This window comes from Tursiops truncatus, chromosome 4 (genome assembly GCF_011762595.2).
Source record: "Tursiops truncatus isolate mTurTru1 chromosome 4, mTurTru1.mat.Y, whole genome shotgun sequence".
NCBI classification, from domain to species: Eukaryota; Metazoa; Chordata; class Mammalia; order Artiodactyla; family Delphinidae; genus Tursiops; species Tursiops truncatus.
The window spans coordinates 59708759-59721294 of NC_047037.1; the positions used below are offsets into that span (position 1 = coordinate 59708759).

Sequence of the window (12536 nt, forward strand, 5' to 3'; positions counted from 1 at the left end):
AAGAAATGCTTGTATGGAATGGGCTATCCAATACATTTTATCTGGGCTATCCAATACATTTTATGTCCTCTGGGAACAAAGCCCTTTGAAACCGAGTTGATCTGGGTGTAAAATAAAATGTAAGCCTTTGTCCTTAGATATGGTAGGTGCTGACTAGGCCTTAGCTACACAGGACTTCCATATCACTGGCTAGGAATCTATCCTAAGAGAAAAGCAAGGAACCCCAGGAATGAAAGGGAAGGAAAGAAGCCTTGTCTTCAAGTGCTTCTGTAGGTCTTCTTGTGGTAGCATTTCTGACAGTATGGACTATTTTTCATTACCAGAGGTTATTACCTAGTTAGTTTATATCTGAAGAAAATGTACCTGTTTACTTTGAAAGAAAAAAATATATGGCTTAACTCTTCTGATAATTAAATAGATTGAGCCTATATGCAGGTCAAGGCCAGTAATAATATGTGTAATATGATCAGTTAAATAGAACCAGCAGTAAAGAATCATAACAACTAACCTTGTTGTCCATTATTTTTCTTTTGCTTGGCCTTAGGGTTTTGACCCACCACATCAAAGTGACACAAGAACTATTTACATAGCCAACAGGTTTCCTCAGTATGGCCTTTACACACCTCAGAAATTTATAGATAACCGAATCATTTCATCTAAGGTAAGAATTAACACTTTTATTACTAAAACTGTGGGTTATGTACTATTTTGTTTTAAAAGGTGATTTGTTTGTATTTATATCCTTAAAAATTCAAGGAAATGGTGGTTGGTAGATTTATCTTAACAAAAATTGTGAACTGTAAAATAAAAAGTTTCTGATTGCTAATATCAGGTGGCCAGTACGCCCAAAATTACCCTTAGTTGCAATTAAACTAAGGAACTAATATTTATACCATGTGCCAGACACTGTATTAGGTACTTCTCATATTATTTAATTCTTAAAACAACTTTAAGATAGCTTTAACAAAGTGTTGTTATACTCATTTTATATCAGTTTTTTCAATTGAAGTGCAGGGAAGTAATTTACCCAGGGATGAGATCGGAGTTTGAACTCAGTTCTGTGTGACTTTAAAGCCTCACTTCCTCCAGTTTTATCATTCTTCTATAAACATTTTATAGTACCAAGGAACCACTTCACTTTTACATATTTTTCCTTGGTTCAGTTTTTCCTATGGCATTTTTAAGATGTCTTAGCATTATTCTATAATCTTCAATTTCAAAATAGACTATCTGACAGACTCTTCTCTCATGATGGAAATGTTTTCCATGCTGTCTAATATGATAGCCATTAGCCACATAGGGCTGTTTAGGCCTTGAAATGTGGTAATGTAACTGAGGGACTTAACTTTTAATTTAATTTTAATTTTTTTTTAATTGTCAGTAGCCACATGTGACTAGTGGCTACCTTATTGGACAGTGCAGTTATAGAGGATGTGAGTCAGAAACTGAGGGTAAGGTTCTCTCTGAGCATAGCTATTGCTTAATAGACCACCTTAAGAAGCATCTTTGTATTGCTCCTTCCCTCTCTTCCAGGGCGACTAATATTTTCTCTCTAATCCTGATCTCATTTTTCTTGAAGATGTTGTTTTAGGCCAATGGTTCCTTTTCCCTGTTCCTTTTTTCCAGGCTTTACATTATTTACATATGCAACACACACATTACTGACATCTCATTTTGGACAGTGGTTCTAAAGCAGAGGGCAGGAAGGGGAAATATCAGAATCTAGGGTAATATAGGAGCTTTAGATTAATGATACAGTTCTTAGTAAGTGATGCAAGAAACAAAAGTCCTTCTTGAAAAAAGTTTTTAAAACACTGGGTATAATTTATATACAATAAAATTCACTAATTTTAAGTGTATAATTTGATAAGTTTTGACAAATGTGTAACATGTGACCGCTGTCATCAAGATACAGAATATATTTATCACTCCAGAAAGTTAGTAACCAGTCCCCCTCCTCCTCACCTTTAGCACTAGCAGCTGATCTGCTTTCTTTAACTATAGTTTTGTCTTTTCCAGAATGTCATATGAATACAATCATACAGTAGGAGTCTTTTGTGTCTGACTTCTTTTCACTTAACACAGTACTCTTGAGATTCATCCTTGTTGTTGCAAGTACCAGTTTCATTAGTTCATTTCCTTTTTAGTGCATAGTTTAGCTGTCAGCCTAGGTTTGGATAGTTTACGTCCTGAATTTGGGTAATTTTCCTTGCATGGTTTCGCGATCAGTATTTTCCCATCAATTTCCAGCCACTTTTCTAGCCCTGAACTCTAAATCTCTGTGATATTTTGTTGATAAGGGGGTAGTTTTCCCCCACTGTTTGGCTGCTCTAGCTGTGAGAGTTGGATATTATCTCCAGACTAAGAAGCCATAGTTTATCATTCATATTCCTTCCATTTGTAATTTTTTTGAAATTAAACTCTCTTCCAGTTTCTGTCTATATTTTGGACATGTTCCAGAATTTTAAATAGTTTGTTTTAATCTAGTTTTCATAATTCTTATCTGCTAGGAGTTCACAGTCTGCCAATACTGGAAGCTGAGTGTCCTGGAGAACTTCTGAGATTAACTATCTTTATGACTTTTCATATGCAGCAGTATGAAGTTTAATGTTTTTGACCACAGTTTCAAAAATGTAGATATTTAAATAAACATTGCCCTTTTTTCACACTTTTGGAGACTTTCTCATTATTCCCTTATTACTTCCTTATTATTCCATTACCACTTTTTTAAACTTCCAAACCAGATTACCTGCTATTCCATGAATTCATGTTGAACTTCCCTACCACTGTGCCTTTGCTATGATTTTGTATTGATAACTGCAGTTTTTTAAAAGTAGGTTATATGTTTTTGCAGAGAATGTATATTTCATGTTTTTGACCACAATTTCAAGAATGTAGATATTTATATAGACAGTGTCTTTTTTTTTTCCTGACTACAAATGAGGCTGGCTTCTCACTGTTCCCTTTTTACTACCTTTCTACTCCCCTATTATTTCCCTAAACTCCTTTCAGACTGTATATCTTCTATACCACAAAGCCACGATCAACTTCCCTCCTCGCTGCCTTTGTTCATTCTGTCTTTCCTTCCTGAAATGTTCTCCCTCTGTTTGCCCCCTATTTTCAGCCTGCTGAGTGTTCCTCTCTTAAAGCCTGTGTCAAATGTGACCTCCTTCATTAAATTTTTCTTTCTAATTGACTTCTTGAATTGCCTTCCCATTGAATTCTTTGTCTATTCCTTCTTTTACTTTATCTTTGAATATAGCTATTGATATATTGTTCTTAATCTACTCTATTTAAATTAAACTTCTTCTCTTTGTTCCTCTTATAGTGTGTCTTACACATTGTAGATGCATGATACGTCTTTAATTTAATTTGCTATAGTAACTTCCTTATCTTAAATTTAAATTTCCTTGCAATATACCCTGAGAAAACCATAATTCAAAGAGTCTTGTACCACAGTGTTCATTGCAGCTCTGTTTACACTAGCCAGGACATGGAAGCAACCTAAGTGTCCACTGACAGATGAATGGGTAAAGAAGATGTGGCACATATATACAGTGGAATATTACTCAGCCATAAAAAGAAACGAAATTGAGTTATTGGTAGTGAGGTGGATGGACCTAGAGTCTGTCATACAGAGTGAAGTAAGTCAGAGAAAAACAAATACCGTATGCTAACACATATATACGGAATCTAAAAAAAAAATGTGGTTCTGAAGAACCTAGGGACAGGACAGGAATAAAGACGCAGACGTAGAGAATGGACTTGTGGACACGGGGAGGGGGAAGGGTAAGCTGGGACGAAGTGAGAGAGTGGCATGGACATATATACTCTACCAAATGTAAAATAGATAGCTAATGGGAAGGAGCCACATAGCACATGGAGATCAGCTCTATGCTTTGTGTCCATCTAGAGGGGTGGGATAGGGAGGGTGGGAGGGAGACACAAGAGGGAGGGGATATGGGGATACATGTATATGTATAGCTGATTCACTTTGTTATACAGCAGAAACTAACACACTATTGTAAAGCAATTATACTCCAGTAAAGACGTTAAAAAAAAATTTCCTTGCAGAAGGTTTAATTTTATAACCATGTTTTTGTTTTCTTACTAATGTCAGACCTTAGGAGGAAAAAAAGTCAATGATAAAGTTGTATACATAGCTATAGAGAAGGTATACTTCTAGTTCATTTTTCTTGACTTATTACATAATAATTAAAATAATTTTAAAGCATAATGAATTATTTTTCTTAGAAGTTTTTTCATGTGTCTTAATATTATTCTACTAGAGTGCCTCCTCTATGTGTGACAGGACAAATGCAGAATTTAGACTTATTCAATCTATTAATGTTTGTATTTCAGAAAACCCGAAAACAATAATTCCTAACATTTGTAAGCTAGCTTTCTTAAGAAATTTTTATGTATTCTCACTTTTTCCATTGTATTATTGAGCTAGCCAAAGAGAGCATCCTGAAACCAATTAATTTACTTTACTACCAACTTATAGTTGCTCTTTTCAAGATTCTGAAAGATAAAATATATTGTCACTATTATATAGATTGATGTAAACATAGAACATCGTCAAGTTAATTCCTATAAAGTTTTATACATTTGATCTGGTGCTGAGGAAGTTGCATGGAAATACTATGACCCCTGTAGGGACAACTGCCTTTTTACCCCAGTGAAGATCAACTGGCAGTGGTTTGACCCAGAATTACCACCTCATATGCACACATTGAGCACTGACTTCTTCTGGTTCCAGGAAGTCTCTACCTCTCTTCTCTCTAGAGCCTTGAACATAGTTCCCAATCCCAGATTCTAGAGCCACTGGTGCTACCACTACCACAGGTAAATATGTTTCAGGTATCCCAGATTAGAACTGAAAATATAATTTCACCTAAGAAAGGAAGGTGTTAGGCATTGTACTATTCTTTATATACCCTTGGGTCAAATAGGCTTTTGTGGGCTCTTCTGGGAACCTAACCGTATTTATAAAATTGTTCATATGTGAAAGGATGTTTGAGGTCTTAAAAAACTGATTAAGGGAATTTCCTGGCGGTCCAGTAGTTAGGATTCCTCTCTTACTGCCAAGGGCGCAGGTTCAATCCTAGTCAGGGAACTAAGATCCTGCAAGCCACACAGCGCAGCCCAAAAAAAAAAAAAAAAACTGATTAAGAAGCAAATTTCTGACGTACCAAAATTCAGAAATTAGAACTGTCTTTCATTGCACCAGAGAAAATCTTGAATTGGTCAGTGGTTGAATTGACCAATGGTTATTGGTCAATAGTTGAATTGACCAATGGTAATTGGTCAATAGTTGAATTGACCAATGGTTATTGGTCAGTAGTTGAATTGACCAATGGTTATTGCCTGACATCAGGAGAATTATCTGGAAAAAAAATTCTTTTTCCAAGCATATTTATTTACTTATCTATTCTGCTAAAGTTTTGATCTCTAGCTGTGTGCTCTAGTGTAACTGCAATAGAGCAGTAAATAAAACAATGTCTCTAGGGATCTTAGATTCTACTGAGAGAATGGACATAGGGTAAAGTAACAGTGCTGTGAAGTGTTTCCCTGTTTCATGCATAAAGTTGTGTTGTGAATAGTGAGTGGCACAAGTAAAATTTGTACGATATTACCCTGCCCCCATAATATAGCATTATAGGCTTATAAACTGATGAATAATACAACAACAGACACACAGCAGTTAATATGAGCCAGGGTCTGTTGTAAGTGCTTCATAAATATATTAGCTCATTTAATTTTTATAACAACCCTATACAGTATGATTGTTATTATTGTCCTCATTTTATAGAGGCACAAAGTGAAGTACAAAGAGATTAGGCCCAAGGTCACTAAATGACCTTGGATTAGGATTTAGGCCACAGCAGTTTAACCCTTTACCATCTATGTTCGTAACCATTATACTCTGCTGTCTTTAAAAATTGACACTGTGACAGACTTTCATATCCTTTATGAGATTTTCTTGATGGTTATACCAGTGATCACTTACCTAAAGTAATTTTTAATCTTTTTCACATTCTAGTTTATTTTTCCATATCCCATGCTTAATGGAATAACTGAATAATTATACCATTGCCTCTGTTTCTGAATAAATAAAATATAAAATAAATATAATATAAATAATAAAATTTAAAATAAATTGAATCCAGTGTTAGCATTTCTATCAACTCTTAATTCATCTTCAGCATTAGGTTCAGTCTTGTGTAACCAAAAACCAAAATCAGTTATTAAAATATTATTTTAGATCTGCCATCTCCAACTTCTAAAAAACTAAGAATTTAATAGCAAAATTGATGGGTTCCAGTTTATCTCATTTTTAAAAATTATACTAAAATTGCCAATAAATAGTAAAAGACAGAAAAAAAATAGAATAAAAGCCCTGAAACTCTAAAAACCAGATAGTTTTTGTAGCATTGAGAGTTACATGAATTTGTCTAAGGGCTTAGTAAATCTGATACTACTTTTCTTGTTATTATATGTGTATAGTATATATTATTTTAAAATATTAACTTATTGATCTTTTTTTTCTTTTTTTTTTTCCTTTGTTTTTTTTTAGTATACTGTGTGGAATTTTGTTCCAAAAAATTTATTTGAACAATTCAGAAGAGTGGCAAACTTTTATTTTCTTATTATATTTTTGGTTCAGGTAAGCTTTATCACTTCATAAATTGTTAAGTTTGTAGACATGGGTTCTAAAAATATATCTTCAGGGAAAAGTTATATTGCATTCTAAATCATTTGACTGTGGGACCATTTTTTTTTTTTGCAGAGCTTCCCCATTGTATTCACTGAATACAATGATTTAAACCACATCAAGATGTCTGAAAAATAGCCAGTGAATTTTAAGATTAATTGTATTTTGTTTTATCACTGATTGCTATGGTGCTGATAATCATAATCAAAGCCAAGAAAATAACATCATCCTTTCAGATGTTCTGCCTCGGACATAAATATTTTGGCTTTTAATATACAGCACATGTTTTTGGCACATTTCTGCCTATGGAACCATCTTTGTACAAAGTAAATCTTTCTTTGGCTTTTCTTTTTTTTAATTTAAATTTTACTTTTATTTAAAAATTTTTTTAATTATAATTTTTAAGAATCCCCGTGAATATTGATTTTTCTCCAGGAGACTGTTTTCTTAACCTAAATCTATGTTCATTATAAGCTATTTGACAGTTTCTTGATTTTCACATTGTGCTTTTTTTCCTAATGTCAAAATATCAAGAGAACAGCTTATGAAACTTGAGTATAAATCAGGATTTAAAATAAGTGTCATTTTCTTTTAAAGAGGTTATTCTTTTCTGATAATACCTTGGCAGTGTATTCCAGTGTGGCATTGAATTTTTGTATAAACTCTGAACTTTTCTCTCCATAGAACCTGGGCTTTCAAAAGAAAAAAACTTGTGAAGTAGTCACTGTAAAGCTTGAGGAAACTTTTTTTTTTAATTGCTTTGCTTCATGAACAGAAAAGGAACTTCTGATTTTTTTTCATCAATAGAACTTCAGCTTGGTTTAGTTGGAAAAATGAGAAATTTATACTTACTATGTCCATGTAACATGCATTTGTGAAATTACTAGCTAAGATAAGGAATTCAGCTTGTGTGTGGAGTAGAACAAATTTAATTGGCCTACCCAGAGTAAAGGAATATTAATAAATCGTTAGACCCATGTTCTAAATAACCAGATATAATTACTACAAATATTTCTTTTCCAGCAGTTTATTGAAACCTCAGTTGTATGATTTAGATAATTGCAGCAGCATTTTCCAAGTTGTACCCTTCTGGCTCCGCTAGGTGTAACAAAATCACTTGTAGAAAGAAACCCTTTCCCTAGTCCCATTTCTTGTTTTCTCTCCCTAAGTGGTGAGTTTATGCTGGATCCCAGGGTAAAAACTGACAGACTTTACAGCGTTTCTCAGGATGGGCAAAGAAATGTGAACTGAGATTCTGAGCAGCTATAGCTCCCCTCCAAGGCAAATACCGAGGAAGACCTTAAGTACTCTGTGTTAAGAAAGCAGAGACTGAGTCCACCCTAGCAGTATTTGTGGGTATGCAATAGATTTAGGTATTCTGCTAACCCCATATAAGAGCCATCAAAGTGAACTTGTGAAACTGTGAACTAAACTACACTCACTGTGTAGTCTCTCTCTCATGTTATTTTTTCATCTGGACCATGATACATGTTTTGTATAATGTTTTCAGATTTCCCAATAATTATGAGGTTCTAGATGTTATTACAGTATACACAATATGTGTACAATATAAAATATACTCTGCCTTCTCTGTTTTTTAATCCAGCTTATGATTGATACACCTACCAGTCCAATTACCAGTGGACTCCCGTTATTCTTTGTGATAACAGTAACAGCCATAAAGCAGGTATGAAATACTTCATATTGTTATTTTTCTCCCAAGTCATTCAGAAGTTGCTTAATATTTCCACTCCAAAGTAAGATTTATTGTTGTGAAAATAATTTTCATAACAAGAAATTTATTTGATTCTGCCTATGGTAAAATTAAACTGAATTAAGCCATCGTTATCAGGTACCTGGTGACTGATGGGATGATTACAATTGTTAAAATATGCCGTTCCTTTGATACACCTAGGGAGCATCCAAAAACAAGCATTTTATATGTACAAACCAATTCATATATGAAACAGATTAATTATTATAATCATCTTTGCAGAGTTTGGTCGTATTTAAAGGAAATACAGTTCAAAGGGGATATGTTTATAAGGAGCAGAACATGTACTTCTGGCACGAACATTTCTGAATAAGAATTGTACAGTGCTTTCCTACTTTTTACAACTTCCTCTGGTGAGGTCGATTTTTATGTAAAATAGTATTCTAGGGGAAATAGCTTCAACCAGATCTTGAATTGATATTAAAATGTAGGTATATTGGGCTTCCCTGGTGGCGCAGTGGTTGGGAGTCTGCCTGCCGATGCAGGGAACGCGGGTTCGTGCCCCGGTCTGGGAAGATCCCACGTGCCACGGAGCGGCTGGGCCTGTGAGCCATGGCCGCTAAGCCTGCGCGTCCGGAGCCTGTGCTCCGCAACGGGAGAGGCCACAACAGTGAGAGGCCCGCGTACCGCTAAAAAAAAAAAAAAAAAAAAAAAAAAAAAAGTAGGTATAGAAGAACAGTATTATTGGATAAACATGACAAGTAAGAAGTTTAAAAATTCCTAGAAATGACATGTTTATATACTACCACTTCTCAAAATATCTTTGAGAAGATACTGGGCCAGAGGCTCAATTATACAGAACTGAACCCTTCCTCCTGAAAGGGAGTTAATTTGAATTTTCTTGTGTCAGTATGATAAATACTCATTATATAAGATTTAGGGATAAGGTGGAAATTGACATGGAAACAAAATTGGAAAACATTTTATAATTCTGAGATGTAGTATATTTATTACTTACATGATATGGGTATGGGGAGTCTGTAGATTAACAGTTGCATTATTTATCTAGTGTGTCAGAATATCATGCTACCGTTCTAAGTTTGATTTCCCTATATTCAGTGTTCTGTTGGAGATGAGAATTCGTGTAAGTCAGTAAGCATCCATATCACTTAATGCATATTTACTTGGCTTTGTAGATGTCATTTATTTTATCAAAGTAACACACATTTGTCCCTTGGACCTCTTTTCTATATATAGTTTCCTTTTTGGTGATTTCTTCCAATCTAGTGGCTTAAGGTACCATTTATATGTTGATGGGTCTCAAATTTACATGTATCCTGAAACTATGCTCTGAACTCCAGACACACATATACAACTCTTTGTGCTTGGAAATACAACTGTTTCCACTTGGATATCTTAGGCTTTTCCTGACCTCTGTGTCACTCTCTTCTTTCCTGCTCTGGTCTTTTTGCTTCATATCATTTTTGCCTACCTATGGTTCTATTGAATAAATGCTTGTTTATTAGTTTGTCTGTCATCTTCATTTGAATGTTTCGTTCTATGAGGGCAGAGACTTTGTTTTATATTACTAGTTTATTACCAGTGACCAGAACAAGGCTGTGCACATATTTGGCCTTCAATAAATATTTGTTTGATAGGTGAATAAATGAATGAATGAATCTCTTGAATATTTTTAAGGCAATGTTAAATGTTGTAATACTTCTTGCCCTGGTTTATACTTTAATATGAATGAAGTTGTTAGATTTTTTTTTTTTAACTTCTTCCAGCTATATTTGCAAATTGTGTTCTCTTTAGTTGTGTAATGCAAGATATAGTGCTCTGGTAAATATCATAATCTTTGTCCTGTATGAGCTTAAAACATATGAAGTAGAGAAGGTAAGACCAAATACAAAAATAATTATAGTTTAATAAGATCATAGAAAGAGCCAGTGAGCTGTAGGTATTTAGAGAAAGGGTGGAACACTTCATCTGGATAATCAAGGAAGGCTTCATGGAAGAAATATTAGAGATGAGACTTTGGAATATGGATAAAATGATAGTTGGTAAAGAAGGTGAGATAGAAACAAACAACTTGAGCAAAGGCTTAAATGGAAGAAAAGGCAAGACTTATTTTAGGGAATGACATATCTGACTAATGTTTGACCCTGTGTAGGAATGTACTAAAAGATAACATACTGGAAATGGATGTTGGTACTAAATTAAAGAGGCTGGAAGACTCTTTGAGAGTTGTCAGGAGGGGTTTGAACAGGATAGTGAATTAAAACGGTGTTTTGGAAAGCTTAATCTGGCAGTGACATGTAGGATGAATTATAGTTTGTGAACTTGTGTTTAAAAAGATTTTAACTGTATGCCTCCCCAACTGTTTAGAGTTGTTGCTGATATATATTTGGATTTTGGGAGACAAGTGTATCTACACAAAAGAATAATAGTAAGCAAGATATGAAAGGTAATTAGGAATGTAAGAACAACAGAGTCTGAAGAATCAAGGGAAACAACATTTTCCAGGGTAGGAAACATCAAGAAATGGTCTCTAGAGTTTTCAATTGAAAAATCAGAAATTATGTTAGCACTTGAAATCCCTGCACTATAAAATCGCTGTGTAACTGCTAAAAACAAAGCAAAACAAAACAGATTTTTAAAAAATCAAAATAAAACCCTAAGTAAATCTGCTTATGACTGCTCTTGTGAAAAAGCAGTCTATTTTGTATCATAGATTGTATGTAATGATACTTTTTCATTTGTACTTGTAAGCCAAAGATTTCTAATACATTTTTGTTTTAGTTTAAATTTGTCAATGGAAGTAAATGGAATGATAACTTCAGAAAAAGATAATTTTAAAATTATTGCTTTATTGATGTCATCTGACTATAAAAGTATGCTTTTTGACAGTTTCAGGAAAGGTATTTTGACTCTCAATTAAATTCCTCTAAAATTGACATACCACATCTTAAATTGAGCCAGCATAATTTGTGTCTTAAAAATGCTTTCCCAAAAGGATTCTCCCTGAAAAACATAGACCTTCAGAGCAATCTTTAGTATTTGTTTTATATTTTATAATGTTGTAATAGTTTTAGGTAATAGATGCACATATTTTTTAAAAATGGAAACAGTATAAAATAACATATAGGGACTTCCCTGGTGGTCCAGCAGTTTAGACTGTGTGCACCCAATGCAGGGGGCCTGGGTTCAGTCCCTGGTCAGGGGACTAGATCCCACATGCCACAACTAAAGATCCTGCATGCTGCAACGAAGATCCCACATGCCGCAACTAAGACCCAGCACAGCCAAATAATTTTTTTTTTAACATCTGTATTGGAGTATAATTGCTTTACAATGGTGTGTTAGTTTCTGCTTTATAATGAAGTGAATCAGCTATACATATACATATATCCCCATATCTCCTCCTCCTTGTGTCTCCCTCCCTCCCACCCTCCCTATCCCACCCCTCTACTCTAGGTGGTCACAAAGCACCGAGCTGCTTTTTACTTTTGGTAGTGTATATATGTCCATGCCACTCTCTCACTTCATCCCAGCTTACCCTTCCCCCTCCCTGTGTCCTCAAGTCCATTCTCTATGTCTGCGTCTTTATTCCTGTCCTCCCCTTAGGTTCTTCAGAACCTTTTTTTTTAATTTCTTTTTTTAGATTCCACATGTATGTAGCATACGGTATTTGTTTTTTTCTTCCTGACTTACTTCACTCTGTATGGCAGACTCTAGGTCCATCCACCTCACTACCAATAACTCAATTTCGTTTTTTTATGGTTGAGTACTATTCCATTGTATATATGTGCCACATCTTCTTTATCCATTCATCCGTCAATGGACAGTTAGGTTGCTTCCATGTCCTGGCTATTGTAAACCAAATAAATAAATTAATTAATTAAATAACATATAGTAAAAGTCTCTTATGCTCCTATCCCTTAGTCTCCTAGTTCTCCTCCCCTGAGGGAGCCATTATTTGTACATTAGTCCAGGTATCTATACAAAGTGTTCACATTAGTAAGCATATATTTTTCACAAATGATAGCATAGACTACAACACATTCTGTACCTTACTTTTATCACTTAATGTTACTTCTTAGA

The 12536-nt window shown here is 34.4% G+C and overlaps 1 protein-coding gene across 10 annotated transcripts in view; it reads left to right on the plus strand.

The window, feature by feature from the left end:
• ATP11B (ATPase phospholipid transporting 11B (putative)) overlaps positions 1-12536 on the plus strand; it is a 139408-nt gene that overhangs the window by 22856 nt on the left and 104016 nt on the right. For 9 of the 10 annotated variants that reach the window (XR_004526324.2, XM_019946081.3, XM_019946080.3 and 6 more), the window contains exons 2-4: positions 545-661; positions 6581-6670; positions 8325-8405. Coding sequence is in view for 9 of the 10 variants with exons in the window: in XM_019946081.3 (XP_019801640.1) it covers positions 545-661; positions 6581-6670; positions 8325-8405 (288 nt within the window). In the remaining variant the exon portion in view is untranslated. The remainder of the gene's footprint in view (positions 1-544; positions 662-6580; positions 6671-8324; positions 8406-12536) is intronic. The other variant, XM_019946084.3, reaches the window with a different exon arrangement.